The 21,484-nt window shown below is 49.2% G+C and overlaps 1 protein-coding gene across 1 annotated transcript in view; it reads left to right on the top strand.

Moving 5' to 3' along the window:
• AR (androgen receptor) overlaps positions 1–21,484 on the top strand; it is a 60,537-nt gene that overhangs the window by 27,343 nt on the left and 11,710 nt on the right. The window contains exons 2-4 of the mRNA XM_055727831.1: positions 168–319; positions 9,287–9,403; positions 16,103–16,390. Of these exons, the coding sequence (XP_055583806.1) occupies positions 168–319; positions 9,287–9,403; positions 16,103–16,390 (557 nt within the window). The remainder of the gene's footprint in view (positions 1–167; positions 320–9,286; positions 9,404–16,102; positions 16,391–21,484) is intronic.

Genomic DNA, 21,484 nt, shown 5'->3' with positions numbered 1-21,484 from the left:
CGGGAGTGTCTCGGTGCTGTGGTTGATGTGGCTGGTTGGCACTACGCCAGCCCGATGCCCATGGGCAGTGCGGCACTGGTGGGTGACACCCTCCCCCGGGGTCCCGGCTCGTCCTAACCTCATATGCTGACCCTTTCCCCTTGTTCTCCTTCTGTTTCACGCTGCAGGTTGGAGACTGGCCGTGAACATGTCTTGCCCATTGACTATTACTTCCCACCTCAAAAGACTTGCCTGATCTGTGGAGATGAAGCATCTGGGTGCCATTATGGAGCCCTCACTTGTGGGAGCTGCAAAGTCTTCTTCAAACGGGCGGCTGAAGGTAATGTGTACAGAGAGGGAGGGAGTCACTCCCACTTCCCACGTGTTGGCTTTCGCTACCAAAGTAGCCTGAGAGGCAAATGCTCCTGACACAACTTCTCTCATCAGCAGAGTCATTAAATCCAAGTGCGGGAGGCTTTCGCAGTGGCACGGTGTGTTTCACTCCTGTGGAAAGGTTCGGCAGCCTTGCCCTGGGGAGCCTGCCCAGCCAAGGGGACTGAGGCAAGAGCAGTGGGGACACAGTGTGGTGGGTTTCTAAGGTCTTTGAAACTAGTGAAGGAGAAAAGTCAAGGATAAATTGATTTCTTTTTCCTGTGTTTGTCATTCCACATTACTGAATGCCCTCAAAAAGTAGCCAAACCAGGTTGCCAGAACACAATCCTTTTCAATGCTGGTTATCTTAGTGACCTAGTGAGACCCCACAGCAGTCAGTTCCTGCTTCTCCTGTGGACTCTCAAGGGTGCTTTAAGTTCCTATCAGCCCTCCTGCGATCTCAGACCCACAACTCCAAATTTAGGGATGGTTTTCCTCTCTTGCACCTCTTTCAAAGGATCACTTCTCTCAATACTTGCAAAACTGCAGAACCATCGTGTCCATCAGGAGCTGTGCTCTGACCTGGGTATCCTTGATGCTTCTCCCCAACCCCTGAGAAGGCATCTTCTCCTTCATGTCGAGCTCTGTAGTGCCAGGCTCTCCAGAGATAAGTGTGAGCCTAGATGTTCCCTCTCAACAGCAAGGTCTTTGCACCATCTTTCCTTGGTCATTAGCATGTAGAAGGACGTAGCCATGCCAGGAGTGAACTTGCCAGTACTGGTTCAGGGAAGAATCAGGGCTGTGCTGTAGAGGACAACAGTGCCCTGTAGCCATAATAGGCCAGTCAAATAATATAAATAGATAGTAAGTTGGGCATATTTTTCCCCAGTAAATATACAGGTATGTCTATTTGCTACACAGCAATTCTGTAAAGCCAGATGGATTGGCTTGTGCAGCCAGAGTAAATACCAGATGCTTGTTTAAGTCAGCAAGTTATTGTTGATTTATAGTGAATGGAGCTTTGGCGCTCTGTCAGATAAAGTGCTGATGAAATACCCTGTGTCAGCTGGTGAGCCCTGGGCGTCGCTTCTCCTCGCACACCTGGGTGGGCTCCATCCTGCCTGGCGGTGGGTGTGTGGACGGGGCTGTGAGATGCTCCCTGAGAGAGGGGAGGCAGCCTGGCTGCCTGCGCCGCTCTTGGTCATATGCTGTGGTGGTGGTCCCTCTCCTGATTGTGTTATGTCATTAATTTAAATGGTATGTTATGCCTCTTCTTAGTTTTTAAGCCTCCAGATATGGCAGAGGGTTAGAAGTGTTTGGCTGTGTTAGGATTGGGCAGGAGCAGCTCTTTGCCTTTCCCCTGGCCGAGCCCAAGGAGCGCAGTGGGTCTGCAGCGAGGAGCGGCAGCGTGTGGGGGGACCTGCTGCAGCGTGAGACTTTGTCTTATATTACCCTGAGGTACGTGGAGGTACATGGACAGAGTCTTTTCTTTGGGGAAGAAACAGTAAGTCAGACTCCTTAATAAACACTGAATGCAGGGTAGCGGTAGGTGAGGATTTCTGTCCTAACTCTTGGTGATTTTCCAGCCAGGCCTTTCCTTCTTAAAGTTGAGGAGTGATATTGAAAGCTGATATTTCAGTGTGTTCTCATGTTTTAAAGTCCACAAAGTACATCTCTGAAAACCTTAGGTCACCTTTGGAGACTTTTTACAACAAGTGATCAGAAATCTTCCCCAATGAGAAAAGGAACCTTTTCTTCTGCCTCTGTTACCTTCCCATTACTGGTGTAAACCAGCCGCCTCTGACGGGCAGGAGAAGGGATGCGCAGGGACCTGGAGAGCACCCACACCCATCACCTGGGAGGGAGTGGAGAGCAGCTAGACACATAGTTTTTCTTTTATCATATTCTTTGCCTAATATAATACTGAACTTATTTGGCAGTAATTCAGGGGTGTTTAAGAAGGTTTTATAGACATATGCTGCCTTCTAAGGGATTAGAAAGGGAAAAGTTTTTTTTTTTAAAAGTTATTACATTGATTCCTCTTCCCTTTTGAAACACACTGAGGGGTTCATGTGGTTTGCAGTAGAGCAGATCACTCCTGCTTTGATAAAATGTTTGACAGATTTGAGTTTTTTTGCAAGCTGAGGTCCAACCAGTTCATCCAGAAAGATGCTGGAAGAGTTAACAGAAAAGACAGAATATTTTCCTGCTCTCTTTCTGTCAGCTCTCTTGATTTGTAGACTCTCTCAAGATGTCCAGGTTATGTATAGGCCAGCTCTAAAATACACTCTGCAGATTCTTCTGCTCTGACATGGACTTCCTCACTTGCAAGACAGCCAGCCTCATTTTTCTAATCACACCTGGCATTTGTCTCCCTTTGTGTCACCCCACTCTGGTGTCCAAGTGCTGGGCTGGGGCTCACTGCCCCAGCGAGAAGTGCTGCTGTTCCTCTGCTGCCAGACACGCTCACAGCCTGTGAAGGAGGACTACTCCTCCTTCTAATTCCTCTTTCTCCTATGATAACAAAGATTTGGTAAACAAAAATTGCATCCACCTCAGCACGGGTTTTGTTTTTTCTTGACACAAGTAGGCACGGTGTCACTTCGCATCGTTAGGGTGGCTTGGATGAGTCAAAGACATTAGGGTTTGGTCCTCGTGGTGCCACACATCCCTGAAAAACAAAAATGCTTTAAACACGACATGCTTCCAAATCAATTGCCGGTCCAGGGGCTCCTGTTGTTCCATCCCATCCAGGAAGGGAGTAATTTTTGCATCATCTACATCCATCCCTGAAAAAATGGTAGCTCTTCCTTGTCCCTCCAGGACTGCATGAGATCCGATGGGCGCCCCGGGCCGTTCAGAGCTGCCTCTGTGTGCTGCACCACCTTAGGCTGTGCTCCTGATGGAACTGCCTTTAAATAACAGAGAGCTAAGCGAAAAAAATAACACAGTATTTGGCAAATTCCCCAGCGGTCTAACAGCTCTAACTGCAGTGCAAGTCTGTTCTGATTCCCTGTCAGTCACTACTGACGGGTCATTGTTCTATGCCCTGGCCTGCTGAAGATTAGCCTTGCATCCGCAAAATGTCTCCAGGCCAACTCAACAGTTTCTTGCCAGTTTTCAAGATGACAACTGGCTAAAAGTGAACTGTTTTCAAAGACCATCACCATGTCTTGAAATGCTTCCTTCTGCTTCTTGTGGCTGATCTAACAGTGTGCAAAAGAGTCGGGTCTGCAAAAGGCTTCTTGCGGTGTTGCAGCTCTGTGATGCAGCTCTCCCAGCCCTGCACCACAGTGCTTCTCTGTGGGGGACACGGGACATCGGTGCCTGCTTTGCTGGGTGCCCTGAGGGGTGGCAGTGCTCTGCGATGTGCCAGTAATTGCCAGCTGCTGGCTGCTTCAGCCTGCACTGGAGCCAGCTATCAGTCAGCGCATCGTCAGACATGCCATCGTTGGAGTCTGAAGCAGGCGACTTCAAACAGGCTCGGGAGTTAAAACATGATGGGTTTGTCTTGTTGCCAGAGTGCTGAGCAATTAAAACATTCTTGCTGGATTTAAGCATCTTTAAAATAAGGCCTTTTCAATTTGCACAGTCCTATAGCTGTTTGTTTTTAAGCTCATCGTTTAGCCTTGGCTTGCTCCAGGCTTCTTCTTGTATGGAGCTGTTACCTGCCTATGCTGTTAGTTCGCCATCTGTAGCTTCCGCACTTGTGTTTCTCTGCCTAGCTAATGTTTAAACTTGCAGACCATCATTTCTGATTCCCTGGAGAGCTTCCCCCTTGCTCTTCCCACAAAGCCAGCCAGCCTTCCCAGCAGTGCTGAAGCCTGTGCTGTGTCACGGCGGCTGGATGCTTTCCTTTTTTTTTTCCTTCAGTCTTCCAGTGAATACAGGTGACTATTAAGAAAGCACCTTTCCAAAGATAGTGTATTGCTAGTTGGCTCAGTGTTGGTTCCTGGGAGCTTCACAGCTGTGGCCTCTTTATTTCTAATTGGGGCATAGAGTGGGAGCTTCAGAGCGGAACCAGTGCCAAACCCGCAGGCTCAGCTCTCACCATAGCCCGGCTGGTGACAGCGATGGGGAGAAGAGTTTTTACAGAAGAGCACTAGAGACCCTGTGGTTCCATGAGACCCTGGGGGATTCGCTTTCTCAGAGAGCTTGGCCTTATCCCCCAGCTGTTAGAATTCGCTTTACGCCCTGAAATACAAGGATGTATTTCACAGGAGAAGAGAGAAGGATATCTCTCTTCCAAAAGGCATTTAATGGGTTTTCACATTCACAACTGTAAATCTTACTCCAGACTTTTGCATGGATTACTTTGCTTTCTGGAAGAGAAAGTGGCCACAGGATTTCGATTCAAGAACTTCTCTGGTTTGAGCAACTGATCTTTCTCCATAGATCTTGATTTTGAGTTTAGATTGGAGAACTGCTCTTCCCTCTGCTCCTGATGTTCACTGCAGTCCAGGTGATGAGCAGGAGGACCTGGTGATGGCAGAAGCATCTTTCTGCCTGGCGTGTAGTGGCACAGGAGAGAGCCCTAGCCAGCAGGGCTGTTCCCAGCAAGGGGGGAGGTGGCAAAGCAGCGTATTCCCAGTGTGCGGTGAAGGGACTTGCAGCCTGCAAGAGCCTCTGTTGCACAGACTGATCTCCTAGGGTTCCTGTGCTGGTCTGGCACAGCAGGGGGGTGCTGAGGACCTTCGTAACTTTGCTTCTCACCTATGTACGTGTCAAACAGTGTCTGGATCAGCAGGGAAGGAGCCGGGTCTTCCCTAGGCATACATCTGTGGTGTCATCAGCTGGCTAGTTACCCCTGAGGCTGACACCTTGCGAACGTCCCCACTGTGAAGGCATTTTGGGTGATGGGCTTTGCAAAGAGCAGGACCACCGGGTAAGGTAGGAGGGTATGTTTAAAGTTTAGACCTGTACTTACAGGTTTTCAAAGCAAGAGCCTCTGCTTTGGAGTAATATGAGAAAGCATCTCTATTGTTTGCAGGAAGGAAGAAGGAAAAGAATCATTTCAGTATTAATAAAGGAAGAACTAGTGCATTTATCTTTAAATAACGAAGAGCTGATTGCAAATGTCTCAGCTTGTTCTTAAATGAAGATAGTAGATTATCCTGACATTAAAACCAAGTTTCCATTTATGAGAAGTTCCTTAAGACAGATAGAACCTGTCTGTATCCCAGCCACCCTTACTCGTTCCCTGGTTTTTTACAGCCAGAGGTGTCATCTCCTCCGTGTGCCCATGATGTGCTTAGGTGACACAGCCATTCGTGTCCCTGGCAGGTGGTGCACGCTCCCAGCTGGGAGAGGAGGGGTGGTGAATGCTGCTGCGGACAGAGCAGAGGAGCTGCCGTTGCTGGTGTATCCACCAGGGATGCCTGATTCGGTGGTGTGTCGGTCTGTGCCAGAGGCAATGTGTATCCTGGCCGTCCTGGTTCTCCGTGGTCAGTGGAACCAGTGGAGGTGGTTCAGGGTGGTGGCCTTCGCTGGGGCAGTGGTATGGTGTGGCCCCTCTCCCAGGTGCTGGGTTGGTTTCACAAACCATATCCACAGCTGGGATACCTGTGATGAGGGTGCTGAGTTTCTCCAGTAATTAAAAGAGGAATCTCTGCATCCCTAGGAATTCAGACAAGATGGGCAAGCAGCTTATTTGCGTGCTGAGCAGAAGCAGACTCAGGAATAGCCATTGCGTGACTGTGTGTTTCCCTTTTTGTTAATGACTAACAGCTTAAAATAAACAGTACTAGACTGCATGTACAGTTAACAGAAAATTGGTTCCTGCCCCAAAGAGTTTATTTTGTGAACCAGGAAGCAGGCCTTGCTATTTCACCAAAACCACTGTAGCGTGTCAGTGGGGTGAGTTGTTGACTGCTGCTTAAAAGCTCGCATCCATCCGAGCCCATCGGCAGGGAGGTAAAGTTGTTGTAGACACTCTTCTAACGTGCCCGTTCTGTGCAGGTGGTCCGGGAGGGCTGGCACGTGCCGAGGCACCCTGCCCAGGCCCGGCTGGTGGGAGGGAGGTCAGTCCCTCTCTGTCCCTTCCCAGCAGAGCCAGAGGTGGAGGATGCTGCTGAAGAGTTGATGGGAAACGGCTGCCTCATGCAGCAAGGCTTGAACCCAGTTCCCAAATCTCACCTGTCTCCCTGCTCCCATCCTGCGGGTGCCCATGGGTGCCTGGGGGCATGGAGCAGGGTGGGGGGTGAGCCAGCGTGTTGGGACACTGCATGGAGCTCAGGGGAGAGGAGGGGGCTGGGCGGTGTTCCTCCTCTTGGCAGGGGAATTTAGATAGAGCCGTGCCTGACCCTGGAGCGTCCTTGTGGGGCTCGGGCAGCGACTGTGCTGCCTTCCCTTCCTAAAGTCATTCATGGGAAAGGCTTGACCTTTTAAAGGATTTTGAGCTATTGTTGTTGCAAAAATGCTGTAGTTTAGACTAGGGAGGCGAGATAGGGAAGGAGCAGGAGCCAAGGGGCGAGCCAGAGGGTTGTATGGATGCTCCTAGGGCAGCACTGCTTGTGGGCAGCCCGACAGCCTCAGCCAGGGACCAGTTTGGCTCTGTGGTCTGGGCTGGAGTGTTCCTGATAGTCCCAACCCCAGACATTTTATACTCGTGGTAGTTTCAATAGGCTCTGGAGCATCCCAGTGTCAGACATTGTCACAAGTCAGGAATCCTGCTGTGCAACTGGAGGGGAAGGAGAGCCAAGTCACCTTACAGCTCTCTGTGCCCATGCCCGAGAAAGGAGGGCGTCCATTCTTGTTTGATGTATGCACGTAAAGAGGTCAAGCGGAGAGAGTATGGCCTCAGCACTTGTTTCCCATAGCACAGAAATAGCTTCAAGTAACCCGGTTTCAGCTGAAGTAGTTTATTACTCATCCTCCTCAATGAACCATTGAAAGGGAAGGTGGTGCTTGTGTCCTCTGGGATTCGGTGTAACTGCTGCTCCTGAGGCTTGTGTAAGTGTCCTTAAGCTGGTAATGAGCAAGCGGCGGGAGGTGAGAAGAGGTCCTGATGAGAACAGTGTTAAAAGGATTTAGCAAGGTATCACATGCTGCAGGTAATGCACTCTTGCTCCATTATGTCTCCAGCCTTAACAGCAAAGGCATGGGGCTGGTGTAATGATCAGCTTTTAATGGGGATGGTTATAAGTTCACATATGGGGTATTTTTGCAGCCCTTTGGCATGGCCCTGTGCACGTGCAGAATGAGGAGGAGCTGATTATAAGCTGAGCCTTGTAATGGCTTTCCTGCGACCCCGTGGTGAGGGGCTGCAGGTGGGGTTTCACCGGGGTAGCAGTGGGACCTTTGGGGGCTCCTTCTTCCCAAGGGTGCGGGAGACAAAGCGGCTCTGCGGAGCTGGGAGGGTGGTGGGTAAGCAGCAGACAGTGCCAGCGAGGCCTGTGATACTGGGATACTAAACGTTTGCTGCTGTTCCTGATCCTGGTATCTTCAGAAGTTGTGGGGGGAGGGTGGGGCGGGCGGGGAGCCATTGTATCAATGCACCAAAATCGGTGCATCTCTTGTCAAAACTGGTACATTAAGAGTTAAGATTCAACCTTGTCCTATTAATGGATCTCTGGTGACTCCAAAGGGCTGTTCCTATAAGAATACAGGAAGCAAGGGCAGGTTGATGAATACAAGGTTAAGCTGGGTATAGGCTGTTTTCCCATGTAAGCTACTTAATGCAAAGTTTGTGAGGTGCCCAGCTCTGTTATTGACTGAGACTGGTTTAGCTTGGAATGGTATGAAGAACATCAGATAAATCCTTATCCAGTAAACGTGTTTAGACTTGACAAGAAAACAAGTGATGAGTCAGGAAGGAAAGCTACTTTTTGGCATGTCTAGAAAATGAGGCAGGAACACCACACCCCCCCCCCCCCCCCAAAAAAAAAAAAAAGAGCAGAAATCTGGGGCTCTAAGGGCTGTGCTCAAAATGAGCAGAAAGGTGAGTCTAATATGCCAGGTAACCTGACAGTAACTCACTCCTGAATTTTCTGCAAGCCCCTCTAGTCCCGCTGCTGCTCAAGGGCTGCCTCACTGGGAATCACTGGCTGGTCCCAGTTTCCTCCTGGCTGGCTGGGAGTGCAGCCTGGGGACAGGTGACTGGTGCGACCCTGGCACGGGACCAGGGCAGCAGAGCCTGTGGGCCAACAGCCCCCATGCAGGCAGCTCCCCAGCCCTGTCTGTAGCCTGCAGGCAGCAAACCCAGTTAGAGTTAATAGGTGGTACCAAAAATAATTCAGCCCCAAAAAATGCTGTAAAGAAAAGCACGGTTGTAGAGGGAAGGCCACTGTCTGGGGACTATATTTAGCAAACTGTAGGTGAATGCCGTGGCAGGAGAAGCAAACTGTATTTTGAAGGGGTTCTGGGAGAAAAACTGTTCTTCACAGCAAAAGGCAAGCAATAGATGTGTGACATTTAAAAAATGAGACCCAAACTATCCATACTTCGTTATTTAATTGCTGTTTATTGACTACCTCTGCTGTGCTGCAGGGTGCAGAGCGATGTTTCTCCTGGGAGATCGTGATGTAAAAGCCTGTGATGTGTGGGTGGAGAGGAGCAGCGCTGCCGGCGGGGAGGGCAGGTGGGGAAGGGGTGCCGAAGTATGGCAAAGCAGCAGTGCCCACGGCTGCCTTTCGGTAGCCAGCCCTCGTACAAAGCCTGTGTATCTGGCAATGAACCTCTCCTGTGGCAGCAGAGGAAGAGCGGTGCTGTTTTCCCAACAGATACCAACTTCCAACATAAATCTTCTTCTGGAGGGTGAACTGGGAAACCAGCACTGATATAGTTCTCTCTTCTCTTATTCTGCTCCTTTCTTCTCCTCCAGCGACGCTGGTGACCCTGGTGATACTGAGAAAGAAAATAACAAGTCCGTTTCTCCTTGTAGACCCAGTGTGATTGGTACCCACCACCCATCTGCCGTTTCCTCTGTTATTTGTAGGTAAACAGAAATACCTCTGTGCCAGCCGGAACGACTGCACCATCGACAAGTTCAGAAGGAAAAACTGCCCGTCATGCCGCCTGCGAAAGTGCTACGAGGCTGGGATGACACTCGGAGGTACTGCCTGAGCAGCGGGCTGCGCAGCCCGGCTGCTGCTGCAGATAACGAATGTACTCAGCATATTCATAACAGTTGGTAAATGGCTGAAAGAGTGAGGCTGATGGAGTGTAATGAGCTTCAGGAAACACTTGCAGGTTTCTAATACCAAAACTAATTTTCATTAAAGTTCTGTTTGACTTTCAGGAAACATTGTTTTTCCTTAGTTTAAAACCTTGTTAATCTGAAAAGATGTAAATGGCTGGGTAAAGTGGATTCTCGCTCACGCGGAAGCCTCTTTGAAGAGAGCACTCCCATCTTAGGATGATTTTTCCCAGGCAGAAAGGGGCATTTTTCTTCAAAAAACTGGAGGCCCCCCAGTATTTTCCTTTGCTGAACAGCAGTTGCTCCTGTCTCACTGGTAAAAGATCCTTGTTACAGTTTGTTTCAAAACCTGTAGCACTGCCAAAACCTGACAGAGCACCTGTATCCAAAATCTGATGTTTTCTGCTCAAAATCTAGACGCTACAAGGTGGATCACTGGGTGGCTCATCTTTGAGTTCATTTGATGTGAGGGTGAGGAAGAAAAATGGGGCTGATGGACCTGACTCATGATGAAAATGGGAGCCAGAGGTGATAGAGAAAGGAAAGCCTCAGGCACAGGGCAGAGGGAAGGGGGGAGCCCTGGCTAGTTATGATGTGCTGACATTTTAGTTTAAATATTTCTACCACTGCTGGGATGTGCAGTGCCTCCTGGAGCTGCTGGGCTGCAGGAACCTTGTCTTGAAGAACTTGCTACTGAAACGGTTCTGGTTGATTGCTTATCGAGGAGCAGTGGTTTTAATTTTATTTTTCTCCTGGATGGTTCTTAAAGCTCGGGTACCAACAGCTGGCAGGGCAGGAGCCTGCCTCTCCCCTCTGCTTCTGCAGCAGTGAGTGGTAAATCTGAGTGCAGGGGGTGGGGGGGAGTGATGCAAACGATGCTCAGCTCACTCCTTTCCTCCTGGTAGCAAGCAGAAAAACCAAATGTCCCAAAAGGTAATGCAATCCTAAAACCTCGTGATGTCAGCCCCCTGGGCTGGTTCTGATGGTGCTTCACTTACCCTGCCACCCTCAGGCGAACCGTCAGCAGACGGCAGGGTGCTGCCGCTGCAGTGCCTTGGGAGCAACGTGCATGGGCACGTGCCATGGCGCACCCCAGTTCGGGAGTGCCAGGGAGGTGCCAGAGCCACCTGATGCCACCAGGCAGGCAGTTTGCTTGCTGAGTTATCAGGCAGCTATCTCTGTCTCGGTTCCCTGGTATCTCCTTCACCCGTTCTACTCCCAACCTGGTCATCCAGCCCAGCTGGGAGGGAGCAAGGGCAGAGGAACCTGTCCCAGAGCCATGCCTGCCCAATGCCTGCTTGCAGGAGTCCCTGATGACAGTCATTTTTGTGGCCACTGGTAGCCATGGCTTCCCAGGGAAGCAGGGAGGCTCCTCCTTGTCTGCCTGGGACATCAGAACCGGGGTGCTGCCTGTGGTGTTGCTGGGCTCCTGAGCCAGGGAACCAGGACGAGGAGCCAGACCCAGCTCCCTGGTCCACAGCCAGCAGAAGGGCTTTGTAATACCATCCAAAACAAGCACGCTCTTATTCTTAAGCGCTTTTTTTCTGGTGAGGTTTCCTTAAGTAAGAGAAGAAATACATCAGTGTAACCTTCTTCTGCAGGACACACTGACAAAATTAATGCTAATACTGATAGCCACCCTCCTCCCTTTTATTTTTCTCAAGCTCTTTGGGTCACCCTGACCTGTTCTGCCTGGTCTGTTTTGCATTTGTTTTGAATGTCGGTTTAAAAGCAATTGTTGAAAAAACATGCACGCTATGAGTTTGTCCACAGTTATTTCTCCCACAGCAGAGAAGCAGAGCATTTGAAAACACTTCCAAGCTCCAAACAGTTGTTTTTAACTGCTTGTTAATTACCAGTCACTTTGAGGGTACAACAGAGCTGCCTGTCACCAGCAGACCTGCAGCTCTCAGTAGGTTTAATGGGAGGAGGAGGTGACACATTGAATACCTTATTTAGGGCTCTCTGCTTTGGCACAGAATGGCAATATGTCAAAGCACTTTGTTACTGATTGAGATCACTCTGACCTGCAAGCTGAAATCCATTAAACAGAATCTTCTCTCCCGATCAACACTGTAAAACCCAAGAGAAGAAAAAGGGAAGAAAAAAAAGTTATAATGCTGGTTTCATGTGCTCAGTTCTGCTGGTCCACTGTCCTGCCTCTCCCGCAGCACCAGTTCCTAGTGCAAGCGCAGGTGCCTGCAGGGCTGCACGGACTGTGCCAGCCCCTGTGCATGGGGAATGTGCTGCTGCACGGACTGTGCCAGCCCTCGTGCACACACGGGCACCCAGACCCCTCTGCCTTGCTCCTGCCTGGACCCTGCCCACCGCTCAGCCAGTGCAACTGCTGCTGCACTACAGAGCTCTGCATTTAGGGTGCCTCCCGGTTGTTTGCTGCCAGTGTGTTTTACATATATGTTTATATATGTTTTATATATATTTTATGTGCTTGTATATATATTTTTATTAAAATAATATGTATTATTTATATAATGGCATGCAAGGTGCCGTAGGCTGTTACCATTGTGAGAATCAAGCACCTGTGCCCTCGGCCGGGGCTGGCAGCCCGCCTGCGCTGCAGGAGGTCTCAACCAGCAGCTGTGCCGTACACCTTTAGCCTAACTGCTGAGTGTGGGTCCTGTCTTGGGGCAAAACCTCCCAAACATGTCAAATCCAGTTTGTTTCATTGATGACAGCGCTAGAAGACTACTGTAGTAACTGCTGATACCTTGTAAAAGCCCAAGGCATGAGGCATACCTGTATTTAGTCCTAATTCAGGTCCAGTTGCTGTGGTTGAAATAGAGTAAATATCCTATAAAAGCATTTGATACCGATGTAAGCATTTCCAGCGGTGGAGAATCTAATGTGTTTTTTTCCATGCAGTTGCAGTAGTTAATTATGTTCAGTGTTGTGATAGATGTACCTTATTTTTCATCTTGTCTGTCCTTGATTTCCAGCAACTGGATCTTTATTACAGCGTTGCTTGCTAGATTGAAAAACCTATCTTTATTGAATTTCTGTCCCCGCAGTGGGTATTTGTTGGCTGTGATTTAATAACCCTATGCCTTCTGCATAGTCATCTAGGTAAAATTCTTTATTTCCTTGCTCCAAGGTGTGTTGTCTGGTCCTTACTGTTCTTATGGCTGCTGCAGTTTGCCAACACCTGCGTCACATGGTGAGCATCTAATTGCAGTTTCCCAGTGTCAGCAGCATCAGTTCTTAAAGGCGGTGGCAAGATGCTCGCCAGGCTGGTGTTTCCCGTCCTTCACGTGGCACAGGATCCTGCTAGTCCTGTGGCCACCAAACCACGCGGCCAGCTCAGGGCTCTGTGTTCGTCTGTCAGCTTTGGGCCTGAGTTCAGGCTGCCGAGGAGTTCGACAGCCACTGAGCATCAGGCTCACTTGCTCAGTTGCTCCATATCTGCTTACAGAGATGGGCTTTGCTGTGGTAGATGGAGCTTATCAGCAGGCCTCAATTGCTCTGTTTGGTGATCATTCCTTAATGCTCGTTACTGTTCTCCCACCTCTGCATTGTCATACAGACTCTTTTAGTAGAAATGGTTAATTTTCTTTTTGGACTGAATGTAAACGTTCACTAGCAAAGGGCCGTGAACAACCCTCACAAGAAACGAACCTGTCTGATGTTTCAACATTTATAATTACTTTTGAGATATATCATCTCGGTGATTTAAGATCCTTCAGCTGTACTGCCTGATTTTATATTGTTTGAGTCTTTTTAATTCATGTGGGCCAGACTGACTCAGATCTCTTATTAAACATGTCTGCTATACCAGTACTATTATAATTATTAACTAAAATTATCATGCCAGAGAGGGTTGATAGCTTGACAGGGTCTGGTTTTGACAAGCCACAGGTTGATATTAATAAAAAAATTGAAGACAGGATATAAGTCAGTCCTGTTTCAGCTTCTCTGACATTCCGCCTGTAGCTGAAATGAGCGTGCGGTGCCCGGGGCTGGCAGGAGTTCTCTGTCACTGCAGTGCAAGAGCACTTTTCTTCCAGGTTCCCAGAACTTTCCTGAGTCCCAGCACTCGTGAAAAATCCCTGCTGGAGCCCAGAGCTCCTCGACCGGGTATGCCTGGCAGGAGGGTGGGTAGGTGTAAGTTGCTTAGAATATGTGTCACCTTGATAGTGGCTCTATGGCATGCTCCCTAGGGATTCTTGCACCGGTGAATATTGTATCATGATACCATATAATTGCGTCCTTTAAGCTTTTTTCCTGGTACATGGGATGTCTTCTCAGTTAGCCCCAAGCTGGACAGCAGAGGTGCTGCAGGTGGGATGCGGGGACGGTGCCACATTGGTGGAGGCTGCCGAGTGCTCTTGTCCCTGCCGAGAGCTGAGCTGGGCCACCACCTGTTCTCATCCCACCTGCTGGGCTTCATCCCACCTCGGTTTGGAGAAATACAGCATAGACTTCTGCCTAGCTTAGCTCCTCCTAGAATAAAATACAACAAGTGTCTTTAATTTGTATTTTTTTATTTCTGTTTTTGTTCCCAGTAACTGCTGAGTAGGATCTACCACCAAAAAAGGTTTTTGCCCAGATGACTGAGTATAAGCTCGTCGTTACCTCTGAAGCTTTTCTCCATCTAGTAACACCAGTATTTCAGTGATCTGTGGAACAACTGCTCCTGTAAAGCACAAATATAAGGCTCCTCTGATAAGAGCAGTTATCACCTGCCTTCACTGCTCTGACATGGAGGAGCATGGTTTACGCCTGCAGTCTCAGAGCCAATGTAGCTGGTTGCTTGCTCTCTTACTTCACTGAATATTTTTTAGTACTAGATAATTCAATTTTAAGAAAAATATTTAACGTTTAAGCCAAACTACACGCGTATTTTATACAGCGAGGGTTTGGCTCCACTCACGCATGGGACCTGATGGGCACGGGTTACTCATCTTTGGAAGATACAGTTCAGGTTTTAGTTCTTCTTTTAAGCCGGGGAGCTTTGCTTTCCCAGCAGCTCTCCCATCTCTAAAGGCCGAGAGCCCAGCGCAACCGTGAGACGTGGCTCCTGCCTCAGGCGGGGTCAGCCCCGCTGCCCCTGCCCCAGTTAACACCAGGGTGTTTGGAAATGGGGGTCAGCGCTGGGCGCTCCCCTCCCTGCCTGCTGGAAGCAAAAACCCCAGCGGCTGCCAGGGAGAGCGGTGCTAACGGGGTCAGAGAGGAGAGTGGTGGGTCCCTGCTGGGTCCTGGTGCTGCCTGTGACTTCTGGAGGGGTGGGAGAGGGGGCTGGGTGCCCTGGCTGCCCGCCGCCCCGGCAGGTGATGGCTGGGGTGTCGCACTGCGCTGCAGCCGTTTTCCTGTTGCGCTCTTTTGTTTTTATTGCTCTTTCCTCCTCCTTTTTTGCAGAGCAGCCCATCTTAATTGCTTGTATAGTATATCACCCAAAGTACATTACTTAAAGATCAGTGTTCTGAATTGATTTACAAAGCTGTACTTTAACTTGACATTTTTATGTTTTGCTGCTTATTTTTCTAATTACAGCTGAAAGGAAATTTGAGATAAGTATCATGTAATGAAGGAGCCAAAACCCCAAGGACAATCGGTTTGATGTTACTTTCTCTGCTTGAATTAAGCAACTGGCTTTTTTTCTCTCTAATTAAATAGGGGGGTTGGAGTCAGTGAGGGGTGAAAGCTGTTCCTGTCTGCAGTAGCCTGCCAACCTGTGTTGTGCTGAACATGTCATGCAGATATCAAATTAGGTGAACACTGACTCCCCAAGAATTCTGATCTCACGCATCTGAAGCTCCTGGTGTATCTTTCTAGCAGACGAGTGTCTGTAATTATGAGCCAGATGCACAGGAGAAGCACTTTGTCATGGTGACAGGGCACAAGGTGCTGCCTCCTTGCAGTCCCACCCCACAGGCTCACTTGGCTGAGGTTGCCCTTGAGGCTAGCTAGCAGACCGAGGCCACCCCTGCTCAGCCTTCTCCTTGTTGGTGGGCTAGCTGGGGAAACTCCAGGGAAACAGCCATGGAACTGCCTGCTAGCTCTTAAAATGTATTTTCCATTAATATGTTTGTAAGGCAGTGACCTGGCTGGGAGAGCTTGTTTATGCAAGTGTTGCAGGAGCCCCGGGCAGGGAGAAGGTTTTTATCTTGGTTACATCCCACTTCCACTCTGGCCCAGGATGGAACAGCCCCGCTTGAGCCTCCAAGTGCAATGGCTTTTTTCCCTGGAACCTGACCATCTACTGAGTTTGTGTGCTTGCCTTTTTAATTGTGTGTGAGTAGCTGTTTGGGTCGAGTCACCTCTTCTCTCTTTTCTCCGGTTCTTCCTCTGCGTTTCTCACTGGGAGTTAATGTGAGACTGGTCACAGCTGAGGATGTAAATGGTGCTTGTTCTTTTCCACGTAAGATTAATGAGCAAATGGATTTCCTTGTGCAGCATGTGCTTCCTTTCGTCCATACATGAGGTCTGTGATGCCGGTGCACTCTTTGGGCGGCATGCACTGAAGGAGTAGCTGCTGCTGGTCATTGTTTTTCCTTTCCTCGTAAATCTAAGTGGAGGCCAAGAAACCTTGAGGGTTTTTTTGTTTTTTTGTTTTTTTGTTTTTTTTAAGTCTCACACTAAAATGTGTCATTTCCACAGCCCGCAAGCTGAAGAAGCTGGGTAACCTGAAGACACAAGATGACATGGAGGCAGCCAGCTCATCCAGCCCCACAGAGGAGCAGGCTCCTGAGATGGTGATGACACGCATTGATGGGTATGAGTGCCAGCCCATCTTCCTCAACGTCCTGGAGGCCATTGAGCCTGGTGTGGTGTGTGCTGGCCATGACAACAGCCAGCCAGACTCCTTCTCCAACCTGCTGACCAGCCTGAATGAGCTCGGGGAGAGGCAGCTGGTCTACGTGGTCAAATGGGCAAAGGCCTTGCCAGGTGAGGAAGGAAACAAACAAAGCCCGTCCCTTCCTTGGCACGTTCCTACAGCACCCTTGTTTGCATCGCCGGGGGTGGGTTTGAAGGAGGTGGTCTGCAGCCCATGTCCCACCATCACACAGTTGCTTGGGGGAGCATCTTCCGGGGCACCTGTCTGTGTAATACCTTTGTAAAGCAGGCTGCGGCAGCATCAGGTTTTGCCTCCTTTGGGCAGCTGGTTGATGGGAGAGGTGACTAGGGGGTGACAAGGTACATCAAAACTTAAGGTTTGGGTTATGATAACACCTGGCACATGCTACCGTGTGGGCATGTGGCTGCTCCCACGCCGGAAGGGTGCAGGTTTGGGGTTCAGGGTCTTGCTCTCTTCCCACTCTCCCTGTGAGGATTCTGTTCCAATTCCAGGGCTGTGTCCGCCAGACCTGCAGAAGTCTTCTCTAAGGAAATATTAGCCCCGTCCCATAAGCTGCATGAAGTGGTGAAAAGGGTAAATTGCCCAGGTGAACCAGAAGTGTGCCACTTTGTGATGTGAAAGCGAGAGGGGGGAAACTGCTGAAAGGAGCTGAGGCTTGCGAGATGGGAGAAATCCTTCCTCCCCACTTCTATATTTCACAAGCCAATTAATTGTAAAATAGCAAAAGAGACATACAAAATCCCAAAGGGCTTTTTCCTGGCAGTCAGATTGCTCGTGTGACAGGCTGGTGGAATATATTTATGATGCATTCAGACTTGTGATATGGGAGTACATTAGGGTCAGGAAGTTTCCAAATGGTAATAATTAGCAGGTGCTGTAAATGAGAACATCCCGGTGATACATCGAATACACTCCTTGGTTCTGACCATAGAGGTTACCAGTCTGTAACGTGCTGCCTGTTGCATGTTGTAATCCTGCCAATGGAATGAATGAAATTACAGAAGACTGAGATCACCCTGGGTGCAGCGGGATGCAGTGCACCTCCGGCATCCCTGATGCTGGGGCACGGAGATGATGCCAAGCTGCCTGCCTCATCCTGGCCTTGTTCCACAGGAAATGCCACAGAAAAGAGGGATCCTACTCTTTGTGTGGGGTGTTATGACCAGAGGCAAAATAAGCTTGCTACTTGTCCTGGTTTTGGCTGGGATGGAGTTAATTTTCTTCCAAGTAGCTGGTGCAGTGCTGTGGTTTGGATTTAGTATGAGAATAATGTTGATAACACACTGATGTTTCAGTTGGTGCTAAATCATGCTTCCCCCAGGCCAAGGACTTTTCAGTTTCCTGTGCTCTGCCAGTGAGGAGGTGCACAGTGAGCCGGGAGGAAGCGGAGCCAGGACAGCTGGCCCGAACTAGCCAAAGGCATATTCCATACCATAGGACATCATGCTCGGTATATAAACTGGGGGGAGCTGGCTGGCTGCTGCCGATCACTGCTGGGGGACTGGTCAGTGCGGGGTGAGCAACTGTATTGTGCATCACTTGGGGTTTTTGCCTTGGGTTTTATTCCTCCATCTCCTTATCCTCTTCGTAACAATTACTGTTGATATTACTATTATTACTACCACTACTACTGCTACTACTTTATTTAAATTATTAAACTATTCTTATCTCAGCCCAGAGGTTTTACCTTTTTCCGATTCTCCTCCCCATCCCACCGCGGGGCAGGGGGGCAGTGGCTGTGTGGTGCTTAGTTGCTGGCTGGGGTTGAACCACGACACCACTATATACCAAAACCTGGTGATGAACTGCAGCCAGATGTTTGATGTTCCCAGAAATAGAGCAGTCCCCTGGAAGTAGATTGACTGGTGGCCCAGGAGGGCTGTTGGTCTGCATATGCTTAAATGCACAGTAGTCCATTCTGTTTCTTATATTCTCGAGTCAGAAAAGGTTCATCTAGCTTGTGAAACCAGGAACAAGTCCTGCTTACTCTTCCAGCTTATCTACATCAGACATCAAGATTTCTTTAGAAGAGTACAAGGAGACACCATCAAACCCGACCGGCAGTCCGGGGGCTGAGGTTGTAAAACTGCGGTAGGGCTAATGGAAAGGGAGAGTGCTTTGAAAAACATTTTTCATCGTAACCACCCCCTTATCAAAGGCTTTTACTCTCCTCTACTGCACCTGATCTCCGACCCCAGGCTGCATGGCAGCATGGCTTATGACAGCTGCTGCACCACTGCCTCCTGGTGCCGGTGCCCGCTGGGCCAGCATCTGGGCAAAATTAATTCTCATCTTACATCTGAGCGGTCATGGCTCTGGGCACTCACAATATAACCGCAACCCCCTCCACAGGCCAGGGCTCCCAGTGGGCACACTGTGGTGGGATGCTGCCTGGCTGCCCTCCCTGTCCTGCTGGTGCTGGCTGACCGTTAGCATCATTGTGCCCTGGGAGAGAGGCAAGGCCAGGGTTTTTTTTTCCCAGCTTTCTCCAGAAGTTCCCTGACATGTGCCAGTGCTGGAGGGCTCAACAGTAATAATCACAAATTTGCCACTCAGTCATTCTCCTGATGTTTTCCAGGGAAGGGATGAATAACTGCCGAACTGGTGCTGTTCTGGTGCTGCGGGCAGTGGCTGTGCTGCGGCAGGCACTGCTTTCCCTGCCTGCACCGTGGGCACTGCGCTTTTTGAGTAAACTTGCAGAATCCTACTCCATAGCCAGAGGTGATTTGCTATCTAGAATTTGTTTGAATTGTATTTTGGTGTTTTCAGTTCCCAGGTCTGTAGGTTGGCTTGGCAGCTTGGCACTGGGCAGGCTTCTGAGAGGGGTGAATATGTGCAGGGGTAGAAGTAATGGCAACAGAAGCCAGCAATTTAAAACAGTGGGATGCAGTTGTTTTCATCAAAACGGAAAGACCTTCATGTGGTCTGTTGGGAGGCTGTTTAATGAACGCTGTTGCTGGCGAGGTGCAACAGCAGACTGGAGGGCTTGATGGTCTGCTGCTGCATGGCAGCACAGCCTGCCTCAGCCGTGAGGAGGAGGAGGACTGCCCGTGGCTGAAGCCAGAGTGGCACACCTCATCAGGCACTCCTGGTACTGATCAGGCAAACCTGGCTCTGTCCCCTGCCCAGCCAGGCAGCCCAGCAGTGGGTGTCAGCTGCCTTATGGAAAGGCTGTGTGGTCCTCAGTAGATCCACGGGAAGGGTGGGAATGTTATCCCTGCTTCCTCTTTCTCCATTATAGAAGCTCATCTGGCACAAGCGTCAGCTTAACTAAGCATATGCAGCTCTGCAGGTCAGTTATGATAGCTATTGATGCAAAGATGCAAAGGTTTCCCTTTCCAGTGACAGCTGCCAGTGGGAGGAGGGGGAGCTTGCACCTGCAGCAGAGGTACCCCCTGTCTGATAATAGTGACAATAGATTAATATTGGTTAACAGGTGATTATTGACCTTGCATCCGGCACTGAACATCACCTGTATACCAAGCGTGGTCAATACGCAGTGAGCTGATGCTGCGCTTCTTCCCACCAGGATTCAGTGATACCCTGGGAGCCAGACTGCACCGGGCGGGAGCGTTTTGGCATCCTGCTTGCCTGCAGCGGCAACATCAGCCGCTGTCTAGTGGAGAAAATGTAATGTATGGCCCTTTGGGCCCTATGCAATTGAAATTCTGCATAGGAGAAGGTGGAATCAAACTGGTTTCCCTGGAAAGATAAAATATTCACAGCTTGCCAAAAGAGCTGCTGAAACACAGAATTAAAAAATCTAGTTAAATCCGTAAAATCATTCCACTTCAAGGTAAGTGGAAGGAGTTTGTATTTTCCCTTTTCCACATACATCAATTCAGTAAAGATTTAATTTAAAGCAGCACTGAGACGCATTAGTTTAAAGATCATTTTAACTGTCGGTACATGAACATCTTCAGCTCATTCCCGAAGCTGTTGGGACATCGGTCTGTGACAGCCCTGGTCTGTGGGTGCCGGGAAGGGCTGTGCGTAGCGCAGCAGTGGAAGGGCACGGGCAGCAGAAGGCTGTGGCCGGGCGGGCAGGTGAACACCCTTCGTGTTTTCTGCAGCTTGGTGCACGTGTGATGAGGTGAAATACTCCACCTGGTATTGTGGGAGGTGGAGGCATTTATTAGAGCTGTTGCAAAATCTGGGTGTACTTGCCATTAGTTGGGGCTTTATGGGTGTTCAGGCCACTGCTTGATTGTTTTTCCTGTTTCAAATACAGTGCCTTACAATGTAATTAAATCAACATATCTGTATAACTCACCCTTTAACTATAAAGGTGCAATGAATTGTGCATCTTTTTCCATTCTCTGGACAATAACATTTCCAGCTGTAAAACGAGTATTTCTTTATGTTAGGAATGTTACTTACAGTGACTTGTGAGGTGTTCAGCTGCTGATCTATTAGGAAGGTATCATTCTGGCATTGAGAGACAATATACAGAACTTACCTCCAAACTATGCTGCTTTACAATTATTCACAAGAAAAAGGTTATGCACTGACCTTTTTCAAGTCATCGGTAAATTTAATTTTACTTTTGCTATGATTTCTTTCTGTAGAAGGTGTCTTCATTTGGGTCTCTTCAAAATATGCCGGTACTAAAAATTCAACAATATATTGTAGTGTTAGGCTTGTATTAATTTTCTTCTACAGGTATTTTGGCCATACATCATCTAAGATGCCTGGAGCAGGGAGGCTTCAGGAAACGATAGGTATCTGGTTTCTGAAAATCAGGGTTGTTTCAAGGCATTTCAGCTCCGAAATGGGAAGCAGGGATTCCTTTTAGAGGTCAGGCACGGTGTTTCTAGAACTTGTTTTTGTGGACAAGCAGAAAGCAAACTTGAAGTCCTGTAACAACAAAACTGTTGTGTTCAAATGCCTTTCCTTAAACACTGATAAAGCTTGTGCAAATATTTTTTCTTTTAGTGAACATAATTACAAGGTAATGAACAACTGCAGCAAAGTCCCTCTTGCAGCAGAGATTGGGAGACACAGATCTTTCCCCAGACGGCTGGACAGCTGACCCTGGCTGTGCCGGGCTGGCAGCCCTGGGCGGGTGCTCAGAGGCTTCGGGGCTGGGTGCGCAGGCACGGGCAGTGCTTGGAGCATCACTGCAGGCAGGTGAGATGGGGAGGTGCTGCCAGGGACGCTGCTGGTGGCGCTGGCGCTTCCAG

Source organism: Falco cherrug, chromosome 15, assembly GCF_023634085.1.
Source record: "Falco cherrug isolate bFalChe1 chromosome 15, bFalChe1.pri, whole genome shotgun sequence".
Lineage (NCBI taxonomy): Eukaryota > Metazoa > Chordata > Aves > Falconiformes > Falconidae > Falco > Falco cherrug.
Note: the sequence above shows the minus strand (reverse complement) of the source record. Positions and strands in the feature narration are given on the sequence as shown.